This window comes from Theropithecus gelada, chromosome 7b, assembly GCF_003255815.1.
Source record: "Theropithecus gelada isolate Dixy chromosome 7b, Tgel_1.0, whole genome shotgun sequence".
NCBI lineage: Eukaryota > Metazoa > Chordata > Mammalia > Primates > Cercopithecidae > Theropithecus > Theropithecus gelada.
In genome coordinates, this window is record NC_037675.1 from 56,903,384 (window position 1) to 56,927,696 (window position 24,313).

At 37.8% G+C, this 24,313-nt stretch overlaps 1 protein-coding gene across 9 annotated transcripts in view; it reads left to right on the forward strand.

Moving 5' to 3' along the window:
* Positions 1-24,313, forward strand: part of KTN1 (kinectin 1) — a 104,627-nt gene that overhangs the window by 19,948 nt on the left and 60,366 nt on the right. For 5 of the 9 annotated variants that reach the window (XR_003120431.1, XR_003120432.1, XM_025391248.1 and 2 more), the window contains exons 2-5: positions 10,709-11,261; positions 15,260-15,397; positions 16,715-16,885; positions 17,933-18,063. Coding sequence is in view for 5 of the 9 variants with exons in the window: in XM_025391248.1 (XP_025247033.1) it covers positions 10,739-11,261; positions 15,260-15,397; positions 16,715-16,885; positions 17,933-18,063 (963 nt within the window). In the remaining 4 variants the exon portion in view is untranslated. Of the gene's footprint in view, positions 1-156; positions 281-10,708; positions 11,262-15,259; positions 15,398-16,714; positions 16,886-17,932; positions 18,064-24,313 lie in introns of all 9 variants that reach the window. The other 4 variants (XR_003120429.1, XR_003120430.1, XM_025391250.1 and 1 more) reach the window with 1 other exon arrangement.

Genomic DNA, 24,313 nt, shown 5'->3' on the forward strand with positions numbered 1-24,313 from the left:
TTGTTTTTTTAAATCGATTGGTAGAATCATTTATTTTTAAAAATTCTTACTGCAAATGGAATATACTTACAAAAATTTAAACATACAGAACTATGTAAAATGAGCCTATCTATTTTCTTGCGTTTTCAAGTACTTTATATTTTTTCTTTTTTTCAGATAGATTTTTGCTCTGTCACGCAGGCTGGAATGCAGTGGTGTGACCTTGGCTTACTGCAACCCTTTGCCTCCTGGATTCGAGTGACTCTCATTGCCTCAGCCTCCTGAGTAGCTGGGATTGTAGGTGTGTGCCACCACACTCAGCTAAGTTTTGTATGTTTGGTAGAGACAGGGTTTTATCATGTTGGCCAGGCTGGTCTTAAACTCCTGCCTCAAGTGATCCACCTGCTGTGGCCTCTGAAGGTGCTGGGATTATAGGTGTGAGCCACCACGCCCAGCCCTCAAGTGCTTTATATTTTTTCTTATGTTTGAAACTTTATTTGGATGTTTTTAGTTGATTTGAATGATACAGCCTTCTACTGATTGGAAATAACTTAGAGTAAACTGAATTTTTGTATGTATTTGGGTTTGTTTTAGATTTTGAATTCAATTATTATTTTCTTATCTTTATCATACTGCAGTATGTTGCTGCCTTGCTATATTAGTTGAAACCGTTTACTGTCTCATAGAATTCTGTCCATGTGTATGTAAATAGAGAATAAGTGCTCTGGAATTTTAGGAGGAGAACTAGCTGTGGACATGGTACTTGAGCTGGAAGAGTAGAACCACATGGAGGCTCAAGTTAGGCTTTTTGCTCTGGTTAGTTTTGTAGATACTATATACTTCCTTTCTCAGTGAGATTATAAATTCATTTAAAGTCAGCACATTTATTTGTGAACACTGTTAAATACCCTGCATTCAAAAACCTAAGTGGAAAATTAAGACGAGTGCAACTTACAAAGAATGAAAACTACAACAATAATTGTAACGTGTTTTATAAGACCTTCAATACTGTTTTTTTTTTTTTTTGTATTTTTGTTTTTTGAGACAGGGTCTCCCTCTGTCACCCAGGCTAGAGCGCAGAGGTGAAATCATGACTTACTGTAGCCTTGAGCTCCTGTGCTCAAGTGATCTTTCTGCGTTCTCTTGAGCAGCTGGGACTACAGGTGCATGCCACTACGTCTAGCTAATTTTTTATTGTTTGTAGAGACAGGGTTCTGCTATGTTGCCCAGGATGGTCTTGAACTCTGGGCTCAAGCAATCCTTTCTCCTTGGCCTCCCAGCGTGCTAGAATTACAGGCGTGAGCCACCGTGCCTGGCCACCATCTTTTTTACACTTATTCTCTGCTTATGACTTTGCTTCTCATTTCATAAAGAGAATCGTAGCATTAGGAACAGAATTTTCACAAACGTCTATACCATCTACCTCCTTTCCTGTCTTGGGTCTGTGCTTTTGTATTCTTCCTTCTCTGCGTTCCTACAGATGAACTGTCTGTGGTACTATTTAAGGCCAATCACTCTTATCTACTTGTCCAAATTCTGTCCTTTCTTGCTATTTGAAAACATTGCCTCTCCCTCCTGCATCATTAGTCTTTCCCTTTTTAGTGAATTGTTTTTTTGTCAGCATATTATCATGCTGTAGTTTCTCCCATCTTTAAAAACCAAACTCTTAACCTCATATTCTCTTCCAAGTTCCATCTTATTTCTCTGCATCCTTTCACAGGAAGGCTGCTTCAAAGAGTTGTCCACACTTGCTAGAGTTCTTTTAACTTTTAAATTCGTTTCAATCAGATTTTGATCACCACTACTCTACTGCTTTGGTCAAAGTCACCAGTAACGTCTATGTTGCTAAATTCAGAAGTCAATTACTAGTTTTCATTGTGTTTTACTTACCAACCCCATTTGACAAAATTGATCCATCTCTCCTCCTTAATAGACCGTATTCATCTGGTGTCCAGGACAGCACACTCCTGGTTTTCTTTCTACCTCTCCTCTCTCCCTTGAGAGTTCTTCATCTTCCTGTTGTTGAATTTCAGTGCTTCAGTCTTGAGACCTGGTCTCTATTTATACCCATTTGTTTGGGATTTTATCCAAGTTTATGGCTTTAAGTATAGTCCATTTGCTGAATACTTCCAAATTTATATCTCTAGCCTTCACTTCTCACGTGACAACTCTTTTATCTAGCTGTCTACTGGACATCTCCACTTACCTAAAACCTAACTCCTTATCTTCAACCTTAACCATGTCCCTGCCACATTTCCCCTATCTCAGTAAAGGGCAGCTCCTTTGTTTTTGGCCTAGTCTAAAAGCTTTGGAATTGCCTTTGGCTTTGTTTATTCTCTCATACCCTATATCCAGTCCATCAGCAAATCATCTTGGCTCTACCTTTATAAAGTATCTAAATTTTGACCACCTCACTTGCTACCATCATCTGTAAATTATTTCAGTTGTCACCTAACAGCTTTCCCTGATTTCACTTTCTCCCTACACCCTTCCCTAGTCACACCCCTCCAGTAGTTTTCCCATATTACTGAGAGCGTTAGCCACAATCCTTTTCCTGTAAGAAACGACATGAATTGTTAACCACATCCCCTCTCCCTTTCAAATTCTCTTTGACCTCATCAGTTTATCCTTCTGTTCATTCTGCCTCAACCATGTTGTCCTTACTGCTCTTGCTCATATATAGCAGGTATGTTACTGTCTCATGGTCTTTGTGCTTGCTCTTCTCTCATTCACCGTATTTTGCTCTTCACTTAGATACAGATAGCAACATGGCTCTATCTTTCACTTATTTCAGGTCTTTATTGAGATGTCATTTTTTAAAAATGAAATCGTCTCTGACCATTCTACTCTAAATTTTAACCATTGGGAGTTTCAGACCAGCCTGGGCAACATGGCAAAACCCTGTCTCTAAATAATTAAAAAAAAAAATAAATAAAATTTAACCGCTGTCCACATCTTCCTGTTCTCCCTATTTCTCTTCCTTGCTTATCACTATTCTTGCTACTTATTGCCCTTGCATATACTGCATACTAATTGTTGGTCCGTCTTACCACTTAGTAGAATGTTAGCGCTGTAAGTGCAGGGTTTGTGGCCCTTTTACTGCTGTCTACTCAGAATGTCCTAGAGCAGTCCTGACATATGGTCAGTGCTAAATAACAAATGAATAATAAAGACTATTGTGGAAGAGAGTTGAAATTACATATTCATAGGTTTGATTTAAGCTGGGTTTTGAAGGTTAGGTGGAGATTTCATACAAAGGACAAGGCAAAGATTTTTAGATTTGATTGCAGGGATGAGGTGAGGTGCTTTAAATGGAACTTTAGAAAGTGGTTCCTCTGATTGCCTGATTTAGAATCCATAGTAGCCTCCTCCTGCTGATTTTTCCCACTTGGTTGACTGCTGATCTTTTCTAGCTGGTGGTCCCATATTTTCTTCAAAATCTGATCTACAACTCCCAGATAGGAACGTATTCCTGTATTCTTAATCTTGGCAAGGGGTTTTTCTCATTTATGGAAGCTTCCAAGCATGACATGTGGGAATTGTCTTACTAGAGTCCTCACTCACTTTCAAATAGTTGAGTTTTCTTGTTAGTTGTTCCACCCAAGTATTTCTGTGTTAAAATTGATTTACTGTCATCAGATCTACTTAAACTATTGAAAGTCATTTTAATTGATCTCTTTGCAACTATTTTTAACCTATCCATTTGGTTTTATTTATGTGTTTATTTTATTTATTTATTTGAGACGGAGTATTGCTCTGTCTCCCAGGCTGGAGTGCAGTTCGGGATCTAATTCTTTAGCTTGTTTCTTCTGCCTCTTGTTCATGATGGCTTGTCACATGTTCTGTTATTTTTTTGTGGGCTCATATCTGGATAGTAATTTTTAAAAACCTTAAGGAGCCTGACTTGGGGAAGGATTCCACGGAAGAGGTTATGCATTTGCTTCTACCATGGGTACTCTGGGCACCACCAACTGGGGGCCACTTGGATCTTGACATATCCAAGATCATGCAAGTAGTTTGGACCCTAAAGCCATGTGAGAAGAAACTCATGGTTAAAATTTTTAAGTAAGACTGAGTGAAGGCCGAATTGGAACTAAAAGTCAAGACTCTTGCCTTCCATTTTACTGCTTCATTATATTGCTATTCACTAATCTTAAAATAATTTACTTTTGCTCAGGATGTATCTGCAATATAACACGCATACTATATTCGAAGGTTATCAACTACATGATGCCTAATATTTAATTTTAGCAGGAGGAGTTCATTGTAGCTAAACCTTTTGCGGAATGGAAATTTAATTAAATGATACTTGGCTACCAATAGTAAACTTTTTATCACTGTAGAGAACTGAACCATAAATCATTTTTCTTAAAAAAAGATTAACGTGTCTGTTTAAAAAAACATGAGATAGTATTGTGGGTTTAAAGAAAGGTAAACATGGTATGAAGAGTGGCACGTTTGGAATGCCAAGTATTTAGATTCAGTGTGATCAGATTACAGATAGCTTTTTTTGTTGTTGTTTTTTTTTAACCTATGAACATTATTTTTACAGATAACCTATAATAATAACTTTCAGCTTAGGCCTCTCAGCTACTTCTGTCATATTTTAACTGTATTCAAATAACGAAATCAAGCTCTTATAGGCTGCTCTGGGAGCCTGTATATCTTAAGGGTGTATTTGTTTAGTTGTCCATTAATTTATACCGGAACTTTTATGGAATTTTGCATTCCTATGTTGAAAATTACCTTTCCCTCAACTTACTGCTTTTGTTTTTTTCAAATGTGTCTGCTTGCTTTGTATGTTTTTTGGTGGAAAAATACTTTCACTGTGTTCAGATTTCAGTCTTGAATTTTGATTTGTTAAGTTTTTGCTAATGGTTTTTTTGAGTCACCCTAACTGATAAAATTGTGTCAATTGAAGGACAGAAATATTGATAAAATTTTTTTTGTGTCATTTGCTTTCAATGTTTTTAATGTGAAGAAAAGGATAGCAGAAGCAAGAGCAACTGAAACCCTATAGTAAGAAAATAAAATTCAAAATTGTTGTATTACTTGAAATTTAATAGTATACTTATCAAACTGCCTCAGTTTTTTCTCATAATATGAATAATTCTTATTTTTATGTATTTAAGCTGTTGAAGTTTAGTACTGTGCATTTAGATTGGTTACTTATTGTTTTAATGTGAAATTTTAAAAGTTGAACAATTAAAACAGTAAAATGTTTGTAATAATCTCCCTTCAAAAAAATGTAATGATTCTCATTTTTTAGGTATCATCTATGAGTGTATATAATACTCAACACAAAAATTTTAATCTTTCTTCTATGTAATGTATTTTGCTGCATTACAGTCTTAATTATTTTAAATGGTCGTATGATGTTTCTTCACATGTCCCACACTGAAACAGTTTCATGGTTTTATTATATAAACAGTGTGGTCTGTCTTGTATATACATAAATATATTATCCTTTTTGGTTAAGCAGTTCTATTGAAATTCTAATAATTGCCACCAGATTTTTATATCACTTAAAATTTTAGGGCGCGGTGGCTCAAGCCTGTAATCCCAGCACTTTGGGAGGCCAAGAGGGGCGGATCACGAGGTCAGGAGATCGAGACCATACTGGCTAACAAGATGAAACCCCGTCTCTACTAAAAAAATACAAAAAACTAGCCGGGCGAGGTGGCAGGCGCCTGTAGTCCCAGCTACTCGGGAGGCTGAGGCAGGAGAATGGCGTAAACCTGGGAGGCAGAGCTTGCAGTGAGCTGAGATCCGGCCACTGCACTGCAGCCTGGGCGACAGAGCGAGACTCCGTCTCAAAAAAAAAAAAAAATTTTAGGTTTCACCTCTTTGTTTCATTAATATAAACGGGTCATTGTACCTTCTGAGAAGTTTATAGAATTTAACTCAATGATGTGTCTCAGTTTTTATATGAACAAATGTAAGTTATAGAAGGGCGAGTAAATAGAATTTTAAAACTATTTGATTAGTATTTGTAATACGTACTCTGATGAAACACAACTTACATATCATGCATGTTAACTTACAATTATTTTTGTAGTTCTTTTAAGATAGGGCAGGAATGAAAACTCTCATTGTAGAGCAGGATTTTAAACTTGGGGCCCGGGCATATTCTTCAGGGAATCCAGAAACTTCTGGAGATTATATGTAAAACTTAGTGAGTGTGGATACTTTTTTTCTTTGAGAAAGAGGGTCAGTATCTTTATCAGTTTCTTGAAAGATTTATGTCCAAGTAAAAGATAAAAGACAATGGTGTGGAATGTGGTTTTAAAATAGTTTGGACTTACTTTCCTATCATTCCATGGATATTTCTCTCCTGGTTCTCTTGACAGAGAAATCCTGTTTACCACCACTGGCTGTTTATTGCATTCAGATTGGAATCTATTATGACTTATGTGTGATGAGGTTAAAGACGTAACTAATACTACAAAGGGTTAGCCAGGCTAGGTGGTACATGCCTGTAGTGTAGTTGCAGCCACTTGGGAGGCTGAAGTGGGAAGACTTCTATAGTTTGATGCTGCAATGCACTATCATAGGGATTGTGAATAGCCAGTGTGGTCCAGCCTGAGCAGTGTATATATAGAGACCCCATTTCTTAAAATAAAAGTGTAAAAATATTACAATTTTTTTGTAGTAACTCAGGTTGTGAGTTAGCAAAAATCAGCAGTATTAATGATTTCTTCCATGTGTGAAAGAACAGCATAAGTGTCTACATGTCTCCATTTTTCAACTCAACAAACATGTATTGAATTGCATACTGTGGACTTAAAAAATTTTAATGACCTGGTTCTTATCACCCAGAGCTAAATTAACGTTTTCTCAGCCTCTTTCCTTTTATTTTTCAATTTTGCCTCACTGCTTTTAAATCTTTCTGTGTTTGTTCTTCCCTGAATTTTCCTGTTTCATTTTCAGTTCCTATTTGTCTCTTGTTTTTTCCTCCTTATGTAATTCTGATGCTCGTGGGTATAATGTGAATCTGAGGTATATTAATTGGTATGGTAGTATTTATTCAATAGACACTCATGTTTTGCCTTTTTAAAATAATATTTTAAGAGTTTCTCATAAACAAAGTTTAAAACTAGAGTATTAAGGCAAATGAGACTGTACCCATGATTTTGGCACAACTCCTTAGTTACTGAACTTGCACATATAAAATGTTTCGATCATGTAAATACATATGATTTTGACTTTTTAGCAGCATTGAATTGAAGTTTTAGGTTCATGGTTTAATACCTATACTTTGAGTTGATATTTGCTGGTTGAAAACATTCTGATGTTGAACGTTTTCTTTTTTCAGTTTTTATGTAATGTTGCCGTGAACCTTTTTTTAATTTTTTTGGAGACAGAGTCTTGCCCTGTCGCCCAGGCTGGAGTGCAGTGGCGCGATCTCGGCTCACTGTCACTGCAACCTCTCCCTCCTGGGTTCAGGTGATTCTTTTGCGTCAGCCTCCTGAGTAGCTGGGATTACAGGCGCGTACCACCACGCCTGGCTGATTTTTATACTTTTAGTAGAGATGGGGTTTCACCATGTTGATCAGGCTAGTCTCAAACTCCTGATCTCAAGTAATCCGCCCGCATTGGCCTCCCAAAGTGCTGGGATTACAGGTGTGAGCCACCGCACCTGGCCTGTGAACATCTTTCTATATGTTTTTTTTCTTGCAAATAAATTCCTAAGGATAAAGAATTGGGATTATTGGGTTAAAGGAATGCAAACATTTTCTTCTTTTTTATTCTTCTAAAAAAAAAAAGGATATATGTGGAGAACGTGCATGTTTATTACGTAGGTATATGTATGTCATGGTGGTTTGCTGCACCTATGACCCATCCTCTAAGTTCCGTCCCCTCAACCCCCACCCCCCAACAGGCCCTGGTGTGTGTTGTTCCCCTCTCTGGGTCCATATGTTCTCAGTGTTCAACTCCCACTTATGAGTGTGAACATGCATTGTTTGGTGTTCTGTTCCTGTGTTAGTCTGCTGAGGATGATGGCTTCCAGCTTCTTCCATGTCCCTGCAAAAGACATGATCTCATTCCTTTTTATGGCTGTAGCAAACATTTTCTTGATTCTTAATCTCTTTGTGTCTATGTAGGTTCCTCTAAATGCATAGTGAATCTCACGTGAGCTCAAGTGAATGTGAATTGAATTGCGTGAAGAGGGACTCCCATGAAAATCCAGAGACAGAAAGCTTGATTCCTTCAGGCCTATATATGGGACCTGGAAAAGGAAACTAGAAAATCATTAAAACGTTTGAAGAATCGGTGTTTCAGAATTCTTGTGGTCTCGTAGCCTCTCTTCTCCTTGAACATTTGCTACTTTTTCTTTCTATACAGGTGAATTTGCTGTGCTTGATCATAATTTCTGCTTTCCTAAGACCTAGGTTCGTACAGGGCTGCAGCTTATTCATTAGGCCTTTTTGACTTTTGCCCCTTTTTTCAGCTTCTGTTATTGCTGCTAAGTGCCTCAGCGCCTCTTCCTCACCAAAACAAAAATTTGAAGCATTCCAGCTCATTGTTTTGTGCTTTTTCTCCCTTGGCTTCCCAGCTTATGTTGAATAGGCTGTGTATTCTGTGGATGTTATGTTTGAAAAGAAAATTCTGGGCTCTTTAAAAGCATTCCTGGGTGACGAATCACACTTAACGCAGGCACAATAAAATATGTCTAATTTTAAAACCTGGACAGTTCATGTTAATTTGAATTATCAGGGAAACAATTCTGTATGGAGTTTCTTTTAGTATTTTGTTAGCACATGATTCCTTTTCCCCCTTAACGTGTTAAAACCTTGTCTTAGTAAATCTAGGGTTTAACTAATACTATTTAAAAATTGGTTATGGAAGTATGAAATGTTACTTCAGTCATACAGATTAATAACATGTCTGTGGAACAAACGACAGTCATTCCTTGGCATATGCGGGAGATTGGCTTCAGGACCCCTGCATATATCTAAATCTAAGCATGCTCGAAGTCTTGGAATAGTCCCTGTGGAACCCAGGTATACAAAGTTGGCCCTCCATATACTTAGATTTCATGTCCAGTGAATACCGTATTTTCAGTAACAATTGGTTAAAAAAAAAAATCCATGTGTAAGTGGACCAGTGCAGTTCAAACCCGTGTTGTTATAGTTCTGGCAAAGTCTTATATTCAATAAACTCACATTTGTCCAATTTAAAATCAGATGTTTTCTTAGGTGTAAAATAATTCTTAGAGTAAGTCCCCTGTTTAGGTAGAATTGATTTCTTTATCTAATCGTTACGTATCAAGATTCTCCAAATCAATAATTTGAAAATTTTAAACATTCTTAGATTTATTTTTACATTAAAAGTGCAGAAATTAACTTTAATTTGCTTTATCCTAAACATGTCCTGATGTTTAATTATATCTGTATTATATACCTTGTCTTTTTCTACAACACACTTGAGATGACATAAGAATACAAGTCACTTTTATGTGGCTTATGCATGTTCATAAGGAGCATCAGTATGTAGAATCTCAACATCAGAATCATTTTTACTTTGAGATTTACTTTTAGGGGAAACTACCCTTCACGTAAGTGATATAATATCTGTATTCAAGGCAGATGTTGGTAGTCAAGTTACATCTTTCCTCCCTGCCGCCGTACTTACTGAGTCAATCTAAAAGTAGGGCCTATGTCCTATTGATGAGGCAAAGCCTTTTATTTAGCAATTTAGGTAGGATGTTGATGGCAGCCTCGCTTTTGCTGTATAACTTGTTTTGTGCAGTATGGGGTGCCTTTAAAAAATTGAGATAAGTTCCTAACTTGTAATTTATTTCACTACTTTATTTTTTTGGGACAGGGCCTTGCTCTGTTGCCCAGGCGGGAGTGCAGTGGCAGAGTCACAGCTCACTGAAGCCTTGACTTCCAAGGCTCAAGTGATCCTCCCACCTCAGCCTCCAAGTAGCTGGGACTACAGGCTCGTTTTAACTATGCCCAGCTAATTTTCTTGGTGGTTTTTTTTTTGTTTTTGTTTTTTGTAGAGACAGGGTTTCACCATGTTGCCCAGGGTGGACTGGAACTCCTTAGGCTCAAGTGATCCATCCGCCTCAGCCTCCCAAAGTGGTGGGATTCAGGCGTGAGCCACTGCGCCTGGTCTGTAATTTATTTTAATGCCAAATGCCACATCCTAACATTTGGATTTTGATTATATTAGATTTTTATATCCTTGATAGATCCCACCGCATCATGAGGCTGATAGTCACTGGTGTAAAGATGCAGTTTGTGACTGGTCTTAATCTGTAAATAAACCACCTCTTTTTGTGTGTGTGTGCATTTCAGAATATGACACTTTTAATGAATGTCCATTGAGTTGGTAATAGTGCCTCTTTATTTTCACATGTAGTTATCAACACTGTACAATAAACAAAAAAAATTAACTACTAATAAAATACCAAAAGTGGATATTTGGGGAAAAGAAAGTAATGAATATTTAAAATTTTTCTCTTGGAATTAGGATATTTTCACATGATTTAGAAATGGAAGGATGTGTTCTACTCTTTCTAGTTACCACTAGTCTTATTTTTCATAGTATGTATGAATTGTTGGCAAATAAATCAAGAATGTGATTTAAAGAACTAACCTGTTTAGATTTGTAGGTCAGGTTAGATTTGAAATGCCACTTGAAAGAGCAGCAGTTTTGACTTTAATTTTTATGAGACTGACAGGTTCTTTTTTTTGTCCCTACCTTCTTCCCTATTTAGGTTTTATAGGATCACATTGACAAAAGTACCATGGAGTTTTATGAGTCAGCATATTTTATTGTTCTTATTCCTTCAATAGTTATTACAGTAATTTTCCTCTTCTTCTGGCTTTTCATGAAAGAAACATTATATGATGAAGTTCTTGCAAAACAGAAAAGAGAACAAAAGCTTATTCCTACCAAAACAGATAAAAAGAAAGCAGAAAAGAAAAAGAATAAAAAGAAAGAAATCCAGAATGGAAACCTCCATGAATCTGATTCTGAGAGTGTACCTCGAGACTTTAAATTATCAGATGCTTTGGCAGTAGAAGATGATCAAGTTGTACCTGTTCCATTGAATGTGGTTGAAACTTCAACTAGTGTTAGGGAAAGAAAAAAGAAGGAAAAGAAACAAAAGCCTGTACTTGAAGAGCAGGTCATCAAAGAAAGTGATGCATCAAAGATTCCTGGCAAAAGAGTAGAACCTGTCCCAGTTACTAAACAGCCCACCCCTCCCTCTGAAGCAGCTGCCTCAAAGAAGAAACCAGGGCAGAAGAAGTCTAAAAATGGAAGCGGTATTGTAATCTATTTAATCTATTTAATTTTATTGTATGATTTGGAGCTTGGAATTGAGATATTCTGTTAGGTACATACACAGAAGTTTAATACTGAATTTGAAACCGAGATTATTCTTTTCATTATGTGTTTGCTTCATTAACATTAATTGCTAGTAGAAGTTCGTATTGATCATAAAATAGCATTTTAAACTTCAGAGCCCGATGCAGTGGCTCATGCCTGTAATCCTAGCACATTGGGAGGCTGAAGTGGGAGGACCCCTTGAGGCCAGGTGTTTTAGACCAGCCTGGACAACAAAGAGAGACCTCATCTCTACAAGAAATTAAAAGAAAAAAACCCAACAAACCTATACATCTTATAAATATCCAACTTTGACTATTTTGCTAAAACCACTTAGGACCTGTAAATATCAGCAGTTATGAACTTCACTTTCTAAATGATGTGGTAAGAATTAAAGGTGGAAAGCTAAAATCAGATATCATTTCTCACCCTTGATTGCTTCATTTTGCTAACATTTATTATATATCTGTTATGCTAGGCATTATGCTAGGTAGTAGGGCTACGGAGATGAATAGTGCATTTTCAAGGTAGTCGTGTGTTAGCTGTAGACACAAATAGGTCATTATAAAAGATTTAGTGTAGTGGTCTAGATATGTCTAAACCAGTGTAGGAATTCTAAGGTAGACCACTTAAAGCATGTAATGCCAGAAATTTTTAAAGTTTGGGTAAGTACTAGTTAGGTTTTTTGGGTGGGTGGCGGGGGAGGGAGATTCCAGGGAAAGGGAGTTGATAGGTACAGTGGAAAAGCCTTGAGAAATGGCGTGGTGATGTGTGCAACTGTAAACAGTTTGTTTTATTTGAAAGGACTCGTATGTACCATTAAGTCATTTGGGTGTCTTAACTTGCAGGAGGTTATATTGGATTTTTTTTTTTTTTTTGAGACGGAGTCTCACGGTCTCGCCCAGGCTGGAGTGCAGTGGTGCGATCTTGGCTCAGTGTGTCCTCTGCTGCCCAAGTTCAAGTGATTCTCCTGCCTCAGCCTCCCGAGTAGCTGGAATTACAGGCGTGTGCTACCACACCCAGCTAATTTTTGCATTTTTAGTAGAGATGGGGTTTCACAAAATTGGCCAGACTGGTCTCGAACTCCTGACCTCAAATGATCCACCCGCCTTGGCCTCACAAAGTGCTGAAATTACAGGCGTGAGCCACCACGCTCGGCCTGGTTATATTGGATTTTAAATATTTGCATGTCAGCTAGGATCAAGACATAGTAAGGGTAAACACTACATGTTTTAGTTGGGAAAAAGGACATGTAAGCCAGTAAAAAAAAAAAAAAGTGATTTATGTAGGAGATGGAGAAAGTATAGAGGAAATATAGAAGCTAAAGCAACTACTGCTTATGCTGGAGGAAAGGCTTTACAGAGGTGGCAGTGCCTGAGCATTGAATCGCTTCATCAAGCAGATAGTGGAGTCTCATTCCTCATTGGCAGGATATCATGTAAAGGCACAGAGCTGCAAGAGTACAGTGTATTGTTGAACCATACAATGTGAGGTGTAGAGAGTGGTAGGGAACAGAGCTGAAAAGATGGCAGTGGCTAGATCATGATGGGTTTTGGATACCGTGCCAGGGAGCTAGGACTTCTTAGGTTAGCCATTGTTGAAGATTTTCAAGCAGTTTAGTTACATGGTCATATTTCTGTTTTAGAAAGATTTTTTGGCAGAGCTAGCAAGAACAGATTTCATGGGGCGGTATTTGATGCCAGCAGACTAGTTAAGAGGTTATTGTAGTTTTCTAAAATGAAGATGTAGGCCTGAACTATGGTAGTGACAGAAGAAACAAAGTTGAGAAGTATGCAAAGTAAGAATGACACGAATAACCTCACTATATAGAAGTGTGGCAGATAAAGGAGGAGACAGGATTAAAGCTGATCTCTCAAGTTCTGAGTTAGGTTGGGGTTGGCAGACTGCAACCTGTGAGCCACATGTAGCTCACTTCCTTTTCTTATGCCCATGAACCAAGAATAGTTTTTACATTTTAAATGGTTGGGAAATAGAATAATATTTTGAGAAATGTAAAAATGTAAAAAAAGTCAAGTCTCAGTATTCATAAAGTGTTTTTACATGCAGCTACATTCATTAACTCATTCATAATATGTTTATGACTGGCTTTCATGCTGCAGTAGCAGACTTGAATAGTTGTACCAGAGTCCATATGGCCTATAAGGCCTAAAGTTTTTACGACCTGACCCTTCGCAGAAAAAGTTTGCCAACTTGTGCTTGGCAGATGGTTGGTAGCACTAAAATGGGTAATACTGGAGAGAGACTAGATGTGAATGGAGAAGAGAACACCCCCAGTTTGTGTTTCCAGTACCTGTGGGGCCATTTACTAGAGCAACTCAGGATGCAGTAGGGTATGTAAGTGTAGAAAAGTAGATTCAGAAGCCTTAAGCATGAAGGTAGTAGAAGGCATGGGGGTAGATAGCTTATCCAAGGAAAGTATTTCAGTTGAAGCCCCAACCCTGAAAACTAGCAGCATTCAGTAGAAGCAGTTCCCAAAGGATACTGCAAAGGAATATTTCAGGTGTAAGAAGAGAATTATCATGGGAGCTGATAGGAGATAATTTATTTTATTTTTATTGTGGCAAATTACATATAGCATGAAATTTATCATTTTAACAGCTTTTAAGTGTATAGTTGTGTGGTGGTAAGTACATTCACATTCTCATATAATCATCACCACTAGCCAAGTCCAGAACTCTTCATCTTCTCTAAATGAAACTCTGTACGCATTATACTCTAATTCCCCATTCTACCTGCCTCCCCGTTTTCCCCTGTCCCTCTACCTTCCCGCATATCCTGACAATTACCCTTCTGCTTTCTGTCTTTATGAATTTGACTACTCTGGGAATGTCATATAAGTGAAATTATACAATATTTGTCTTTTTGTCACTGCCATATTTTACTGAACAAAATAGAGAGGAGAGAATTTTAAGAAAGGGGTAGAGACCAGAAGTATAAAATGCCAGAGTAGTCAAATAAGGATTAATGGGTATTTGTAGAATATGGCATTTGGGACACTGGGGGATCTGAGTTAATCCTTTCATGGAATGAAAGAGATAAAAATCAGGTTGCAATTAGTTGAGGAATGATTGGTAGAAAAGGAACTAAGAGTATTTTGTCAATATGTAAGGAAATGTATGTGGGATGCTGGGAATTATGGTGATGGGGAAGGATTTTCTCTTCCTTCCTTCCCTTCTTTTCCTTCCCTTTTCTTTTTCTTTTTCCTCTTTCTTTCCTTTCTCTTTCTTTCTTTCTTTCTTTCTTTCTTTCTTTCTTTCTTTCTTTCTTTCTTTCTTTCTTTCTTTTCTTTTCTTTTCTTTTCTTTTCTTTCTTTTTCTTTTCTTTTCTTTCTTTTCTTTCTTTTCTTTCTTTTCGACAGGGTCTTGCTCTGTTGCTTAGGCTTGAGTGAATAGTGCGATCTTGGCTTACTGCAGCTTCAGCCTCCGGGACTTAAGCTGTCCTCCCACCTCAGCCCCAGAGTAGCCAGAACTACAGGTGTGTGCCACCACACCTGGCTAATTTTTTTATTTTTTTCGTAGAGAAGGGGTTTTATAGAGATTGGGTTTCACCACGTTGCCCAGGCTCGTCTGGAACTACTGGGTTCCGATGATCTGCCTGCCTCAGCCTCCCAAAGTGCTGGGATTACAGGTGTGAGCAACTGTACCTTGCTGTTTCTTTTTTTAGATGATAGAGACTTGGTCATGCCTATTGGCTCAGTAGGGTTGAAAATAGCTGAGGAATGGGAAAGGAGGAGTAAGTACATTGAAGAGCTAGTGTAGTGGAGTAAGAAAGCTAGAATAAGTTATTAGTAAGAGTGTTATATGTCACACTTTAAATTTTTAGTGGTAAAGCATTCTGGGAATTACTCAATGATTGCATCTTTTCTGTTATGTTCATTGTTTGCTGCAATTATTTTTTTCATTTGTGTTTAATAAAGATGACCAGGATAAAAAGGTGGAAACTCTCATAGTACCATCAAAAAGGCAAGAAGCATTACCCCTCCACCAAGAGACTAAACAAGAAAGTGGATCAGGGAAGAAGAAAGCTTCATCAAAGAAACAAAAGACAGAAAATGGTGAGATGTTTAGATATGTATTTTTATAATGCTAATTCTAAAGAAGTACACCAGCACAAGGACCCTGGAAATCTCACACACTCTTTAGCTCCCAGTTTAATGTGTGCTAATGACAACTATAATACTAATGCAGGTCTAAAATTATCTTTAGCCTTATGACTTTGTAGTGCTTTGACAGATGGGCAGAGTGTACATTTGAGGTGAAAAAGTTTATATACCATTTACAAAGGGCAAAGCATTTATAAATATTCTTAACTCAGTTTTGAAAAAAATAAATAGCATACAGACCATAAAAGAAAAACATTCTTGAAATATTTGTACTTTTTAATATCATTTAAAGATTATGCTTAAGGACATTAGCTAGATCTGGCATTAGCATACATTTCTAATTAATTCCTAAACAGAACTCGCATGTGTATATAGCAGCCATCAAATGATAAGAGATGGAGCAATCTTATTTGTTCACAGTTTTCCAGGGAAAGCTTGGCTGTGAAATTTGTGAAGACTAAACAACTTAAAATTATTACATATCAATTAGGTATGAGAGAAATATTACCTGAATATATTTGTTAAAATTAAATGTTAAACAATTTTAATTTTAAATAAAAGAAGAGATATATATAAGTACAAAAGTTCTTTTTAAAAGGTAGGAATGAAAAGAAGAGATTTTCATCTGGGTTTGGAAGTTTGTATCTCTAACCAGCAGACGTTAGACTTTATGTTCAAACTCTTTAAATTCTTCCCATTACAATTAGGAACAAAATAAAGAGGCTTCCTTCTTTCACTTTTAATGTTATTTTGGAAGTTTTAGCAAGTGTACATGTGCCATAGAAATTAGAGGCATAACTATTGAGAAACGAGAAGCTGTCTGCTAGGAACAGTGTGATTTTTGCACTTAGCAAGTACAAAGAACTTGATTAAAAATTATCAACTACAATAAGTTGGTACAGTACCAACATAAATAAAAACTAATAGTTTTCCTTGAGCACTAATTAAGTGGAAATAATTCTTATATTAAAACAAAAATAAAATGAGACCTAAGGATGCGTAAAAAGTTTTTAGATACCATTAGAGGAGATACGCTATACATTTTTAGAGAACTTAAATGATTTACTATAAAATAAGGCTATTGAGCTGGTACTGCTTCATTAGAATGAGTGTTTTGACTTGTTAAATGATGAAATAGGAATTTAAAACCAATTTGAACTACTACTAGAGGTTTCAAAATAACTGCATTTATCATTAAAGTATGCTTGCATGTCATTTACTCTGTTTTGTAAATATTCTAATTACGATTTTGTTGAACTTAAATTGCAGTCTTCGTAGATGAACCCCTTATTCATGCAACTGCATATATTCCTTTGATGGATAATGCTGACTCAAGTCCTGTGGTGGATAAGAGAGAGGTTATTGATTTGCTTAAACCTGACCAAGTAGAAGGGATTCAGAAATCTGGGACTAAAAAACTGAAGACTGAAACTGACAAAGGTAATAATGTATGGGATTTAGAGTCTTCGTTGTACTATAAAAACACATTTCTGAGTTCTGATGGAGTCATATATTTCATTTTCTCATAGAAACAATGCATTGCAAAAGAATCACATCCTCGTAATAGAAGATTTATTGGTAGTCTTTTAGTCCAGCCTCCTCAGTTTTTTAGATCTGGAACTTGAATTTGACTTATTAAAGGTCCTACAGCTATTTTGCTATCTGATGATTATTTTCCAGCTACTACTGTCTCCTGTGAGGTTTCTTGGCTAATTCATAGCTGTTTTTTTTTTTAATAGACTTTTTTTTTAAGAGTAGTTTTAGGTTCACAGCAAAATTCATTGCAAAGTTCAGAGTTCCCACATATCTCCTGTTTCCACATATGTACACAACTACCTTTTAAAACTTATAATTTAGCTGAAGTATTAAAAACCCTAGGCTCCTTTGAGTCTGATGGGTGGCAGTTCTTTTTAAGAAGAGGTTGTTAATGCCTATACGAGAACCTTGGGAAAATAAGGGTGGATGGGTCAGGAGGTGCTTGATGCGTGGATTTTTAAAATGTCAGGATGGTTTGCATATATTTGATCTTCATAGAATCAGGTTTCCTTTTTATAATTATCTTAGAACTTATTTTCTCATGTGTGGAATTTGGCTTACATATCTCTCAGGATTATTTTGTTTTTCACAGTTGGTTGTCCGTGTGCAAGGATTATTAAAGTTCATTGAGATTATTGTGAATATAATAGTGCAGATATTAGCACATACTAGACACCTAAATGATTTTTTTTAAAGTGAGGGTATATTGGCATTTTAGTATTTTGCAATTTGAGCAAACTTTTAGCTAATGTAATTATTCCATATTATAGATGATAAACCCTTTTTTTTTCCTATTGACTGGAGTATTTGTTTTATTTGACCTGAAGTATATATCTGTTTTCTTTTGGTTATTGACTTTCTGGGCCATGAATTCTTCATGCCTACCTTTGCTGAAGTTACTACTTGTGTTTTTTAAATGCCAACTCTTTTTTTTTTTTTTTTCAAATTAAGAAAATGCTGAAGTGAAGTTTAAAGATTTTCTTCTGTCCTTGAAGACTATGATGTTTTCTGAAGATGAGGCTCTTTGTGTTGTAGATCTGCTAAAGGAGAAGTCTGGTGTGATACAAGATGCTTTAAAGAAGGTAAGCATTTTTTTTGATTGTGGGCATATTTGTGACCGGTCATTAGAAGTTCACCAAAGAAGACTTTAGCCAGAGCAATTAATATCTACTCCCATCCTTAACATCTCAGAACATATAGTCTGGAATGCCTTCAGAAATTACTTCATATATTGTATTAGTCCATTTTCATGCCGCTGATAAAGAGATACCTGAGACTGGGTAATTTATAAAGAAAAAGTTTAAATGACTCACAGTTCTGCGTGGCTGGGGAGGCCTCACAATCATAGTGGAAGGTGAAAGGCACGTCTTACATGGTGGCAGGGAAGAGAGAATGAGAACCAAGCGAAAGGGGTTTCCTCTTATAAAACCATCAGACCTTGTAAGGCTTATTTACTACCATGAGAACAATATGGGGGAAATCGCCCCCATGATTCAGTTATCTCCCACCAGGTCCCTCCCACAACACATGGGAATTATGGGAGCTACCATTCAGGATGAGATTTGGGTGGGGTCACAGCCAAACCATAACATTCCTCTCTGGACCCTCCCAAATCTCATGTCACATTTCAAAACCAATCATGCTCTCCTACTGGTCCCCCAAAGTGTTAATTAATTTCAGCATTAATTCAGAAGTCCACAGTCCAAAGTCTTATCCGAGACAAGGCAAGTCCCTTCCGCCTATGAGCCTGTAATATCAGAAGCAACTTAGTTAGTTACCTTCTAGATACAATGGGGTACAGGCATTGGGAAAATACAGTCACTCCAAATGGGAGAAATTGGCCAAAATAAAAGGGCGACAGGCCCCATGCAAATCTGAAATCCAGTGGGGTAGTCAAATCTTGAAGCTCGAAAATGATCTCCTTTGACTCCATGTCTCACATCCAGGTCACACTGATTCAAAAGGTGGGTTCCCATAGTCTTGGGCAACTCCGCCCCTGTTGCTTTGCAGGGTACAGCCTCCCTTCAGGTTGCTTTCATGGGCTGGCATTGAGAGTCTGTGGCTTTTCTAGGCTCACGGTACAAGCTGTCAGTGGATCTACCATTCTGGAATCTGGAGGATGGTGGCCGTCTTCTCACATCTCCACTAGGCAGTGCTTCAGTGGGGACTTCGTGTGGAGGTTTCAACCTCACATTTCCCTTCCTCACTACCCTAGCAGAGGTTCTCCATGAGGGCCCCGCCCCTGCAGCAAACTTCTGCCTGGACATCCAGGTGTTTCCATACATCCTCTGAAGTCTAGGCAGAGATTTCCCAAAACTCAAATCTTGACTTCTGTGCACCCTCAGGCTCAACACTATGTGGAAGCTGCTAAGGCTTGGGGCTTGCACCCTCTGAAGCCATGGCCCATGCTGTACTTTGGTCTCTTTTATCCATGCCTAGAGTGGCTGGGATGCAGGACACTAAGTCCCTAGGCTACATACAGCAGGGGGGCCCTGGGCCCTGCCCAGGAAACCATTTTTAATTCCTAGGTCTCCAGCCCATGATAGGAGGGCCCTGCTGCAAAGGTCTTTGACATGCCCTGGAGACATTTTCTCCATTGTTTTGATGATTTACATTTGGTTCCTCATTACTTCTGCCGCTGGCACAAATTTCTGTGCTGGCTTGAATTTCTCCTCAGAAAGTGGGTTTTTCTTTTCTATTGCATCATCAGGCTGCAAATTTTCCAAACTTTTATTCTCTTTTTCCCTCTTAAAACTGAATGCTGTTAATAGCACCCAAGTCACCTCTTGAATGCTTTGCTTCTTAGAAACTTCTTCCGCCAGAGACCTGAAATCATCTCCCTCAGGTCTCCCTCAGATCTCTAGGACAGGTGCATAATGCCACCAGTCTTTTTGCTAAAACATATCAAGAGTCATGTTTACTCCAGTTTCCAACATGTTCCTCATCTCCATCTGAAATGACCTCATCCTGGATTTCATTGCCTGTGTCATTATCAGCAAAGCTATTCAGCAAGTCTCTAGGAAGTTCAAAACTCCCACATCTTCCTGTCTTCTTCTGAGCCCTCCAAACTGTTCTAACTTCTGCCTGTTACCCAGTTCCAAAGTCACGTCCACGTTTTTGGGTATCTTTACAGCAGTTCCTCACTCCTGGTACCAATTTACTGTATTAGTCTATTTTCACGTTGCTGATAAAGACATACCTGAGACTGGTAATTTATAAAGAAAAAGAGGTTTAATGGACTCACAGTTTCATGTGGCTGGCCTCACAATCATGGCAGAAGGTGAAAGGCATGTCTTACATGGCAGCAGGGAAGAGGGAATGAGAACCAAATGAAAGGGATTTCCCCTTTTAAAACCCTCAGATCTTGTGAGACTTATTCACTACCAGGAGAACAGTATGGGGGAAACTGCCCTCATGATTCAATTATCTCCCACCAAGTCTCTCCCATAACATGTGGGAATTATGGGAGCTACAATTCAAGATGAGATTTGGGTGGGTACACAGCCAAACCATATCATATATTCACACTAATCAATTCACTTATTTAAAATGTCATCTGATGTCATCTGATCCTTTGACAGAGCCAATTGCTTAAAATAAGATGATTTATATTACTTTTTTTTTTTTTGAGACAGTCTTTCTCTGTCTCCCAGGCTGGAGTGCAGTGGTGTGATCTTGGCTCACTGCAGCCTCCGCCTCCTGGGTTCAAGCAATTCTCATGCCTCAGCCTCCAGAGTAGCTGGCATTACAGGCATGCACCACCATGCCTGGCTAATTTTTGTATTTTTAGTAGAGACGGGGTTTCACCGTGTTAGTCGGGATGGTTGTGATCTCCTGACCTCGTGATCCACCCGCCTCGGCCTCCCAAAGTGCTGGGATTACAAGCGTGAGCCACCGTGCCCGGCCAGATTTATATTACTTTTAAAGTCATTTGGCCCTTGGCTAAACTGGACTGTGCTTTGCTCTGACCAGAAGTGCTAAAGTCAAAGTCAGGTGATTTCTGGATAGCATATATGAACTGTTGTGACTGAAGATCACACCGTTCAAAGAACTTCAGGGCTGTTGTTGTGGGGGGGTGTGTATGTTGTGTTTACTTTTCTAAAAGAAATAATTTGAAAGGCATAGTCACTGCTATGGCTGATTTAAAAAAAAATTGTAAAATAAAAACCCCATGCAGTTAACATCTATATTACGGGTCATATTCACTATAATATCATATGTACTATGTTTGTAAAATAAAAACCCCATGCAGTTAACATCTATATTATGGGTCATATTCACTATAATATCATATGTACTATGTCATACTGGGAAAGGTGAAGTTTTCAAGGGTTACCTATGTAAAATAAAGTGATGTGGTGTCTGCTATTCAATATTAGCATTTAATATTAGCATTTAACTGTCATTTAAATGCTATGGTGCATTTAACTGTCTTTATTCTAAAAACACACACATGCACACCTCTTTTCCCATAACCTTTCAACTACTTTCAAACCTTCAATGGTTTGATTTTTTCTTAGACTAGTCTAGACCATTACCTCTCACCTGATTACCTGCAGTAGTCTCCAAATTGATGTTTCTGCTTTTCTTCTTAGTCCTCTAATTTTGTTTTTTTCCCCCACATAACTGTAAAGTGACCTGTGAGAGATAAATTAGGTTATATTACTGCTTTAAAAACCCTTTGGTGTTTTTCTGTTTTGCAGTTAAAACATAAATCCAGATTCCTTAACAGGTCTATGTCCTGCCTGTCTCTGCAGCCTCATCTAATGACATTTTTTCTTATTTCTTCACTAAATTTCACCCATACGGAGTCTTCTCTGATTCTTCTCTCATATCAGATTTTTTTCTTCTGTCTGTCCTGTCTCCCCTTTCCTCCCAAACCCTCCCCTCCAATTTCTTTCTATGCCCAATTCCTCCTTCAAGTCTCCACTTAAATGTCATTTTCTCATATAAGACTAACCTGAATTCACAGTCTAAATTGTTTGTCCTTCTATTCTTTCTTACAACCGTCTGGATGTTTTTGCCATAGCATTTATTGTAGCATTATAAGTCTGTCATACTTCTATTGACAGTGCATTTTACAAATCTGTGGCAATTTTACGATGTAGCATGCTTATTAGATGGTCTCCATGTGATGCCAGCAATGGCCCAGAGTAAAAAGGTAATCAGTAAATACGATAAATGTGACTTTAAATACGAAGACAGATGTTTTGTTGCAAGGAACTTTCTTGATTATTTTTATTTTTATTTTTTTGAGATGAGGTCTGGCCCTGTCACCCAGGCTGGAGTGCAGTGATGCGATCTCTGCTCGCCGCAACCTTCACCTCTTGGGCTCAAGCAATCCTCCCGTCTCACTCTCCTGAGTAGCTGGGACCACAAGCAATGCCTGGCTAGTTTTTGTATTTTTTGTAGAGATGGAGTTTCACCGTGTTGCCCATGCTGGTTTCAAGCTCCTGAGCTCAATCAGTCCTCCTGCGTTGGCCTCCCAAAGTGCTAGGATTACAGGTGTGAGCCATGGTGCTTAGCCTTGATATTGATTAAAGAATTTGTCCTTTGGTTTATTTTATTGTAATTGGGTGACTACTTTTCCCATAACCTTTCAACTACTTTCAAACCTTCAATGGTTTAATTTTTTCTTTAAAAAGTTGTTAGTTATATGTGGGGATTGAGAACAGCTCCTAGCAGGGAAGAACCTTGCTGAAGTTACTGTGTTACTATATTGCTGTTTAGAGTTAATGCTTTTTAAGATTAAAAGTAATTGCTTTAAGTGTCTCTCTTCTAATTAAAGATGTTCCTGGTAGCTTATGGGGGCAAGAGTAATCATTTTATTGTCTGAGACAGCTTTGAACTCTAGAGTCTGGGTGGTAAATCAGACTACCCTTTGTCTATTTTAGGCAGGCCTTGGAAGAAGTTGGAAACTGTTAAAGATAGCATGGAGCAAGTGTTTTGAAACTGTTGATGTTTTTCCCCTTTTCCTTGGAGCCATTTGGTTTTAAATTAAAATCTTTTTGTTTTTGGTTTCTCATGGGGCTGTTCTGTTCTCTACTGAAGGAACTCTGCCTTTGTAGGTCTCCTGTATCTGAGTAAGACTAGGTAAGTTTAATTTCTCCCTTTTCCTGCCTTAGAACTGAGTTGGTCAGACCTTTTCACAGATTGTTCAAAGTCTCAGAGGTAATTGAATCCTTGTGCCGAATAAAGACCACTTTAGAGCAAGGGAAAGATAAATACAGGGCACTGGCATAGGATAGAAGAGTTAAGGGATTTGCTGAGCAGTTGTATGTAGTGGCTAAAGAAGAGTCCATGGTGACTGCTTGTTTTCTCTCTTGAGTAACTGGATAGATTGTGGTGAGTGTGGTTTTTGTGAACACTTTGTAGAGAGTAGAGGATTGAGAAATTTCAGAAAGCTGTTTTAGGTGTCCCTTATGCCATTTAAGTGGATATAGTCATTTTACAATTAAAAATATATTTCTCTGGAGTAGAAGAAAGGCTACAATGGGAGTGATAGAGGAAGATAATCCACTATCATCAGTACATATGGTAGATGTATATTAGATCAGGGAGGATGTGAGAGGTGATAGAAGGCTCAAGAATGACCCCCGGGAAACACCAACAAGTAAAGGGCAAGGAAAATCACAAAAGATACTGAAGAGGCGTGAAGTGGGAGGAACACCAAGAGATAGTGGAATCACAGAAACTTTGAGTTTGAATGATCAGCAGTAACATGCTTTAGAGATGAGTTTGATATCCTTAGTAAAAGCAGTTTCATTGCAATACAAGATTATAAATAAGTACCAAATGAATGGGAAAAGTGACAGCGAGTGTCCGCTATGAATAAGCTTAGGTGGGAAGGGGAAAACAGAGCAGAAGCTAGAAGGGTTGGAGCAGAGATGTTATGTTGTGTGAGTGCACACGTGCCCTTGTATTCGAGTTATGAGGCACTTGAGAGTGTACTTAAGATCCTGAGCTCTGGAGTTAGACTTCCTGAATTGAAATCTGGACTCTGCCAATTGCAGCTTTGTGGCCTTAGGTAAGTTTCTTAGCTTTAATGCCTCAGTTTTCCTGTGTCTAAAATGGGAGTGATCAAGTTTTGAGAATTAAATGATAGTGCATGTTAGGTGCTTAGAGTCCCTAGCATATAATAAATGCTGAAAAATATAAAGTATTAATATAATTATTAGTAAAATGTTTAATTATTAATTTTTTAGTATTGACATTTAAATATACTTGCTTCAGTTATATTTTAAACTTTAAATTATTAACAATTTGGGCCTCATGCTGCATAGCAGGAGGAACTACTGTTATACCACTTAAATTTTTTTCCCCTAGCTGCTT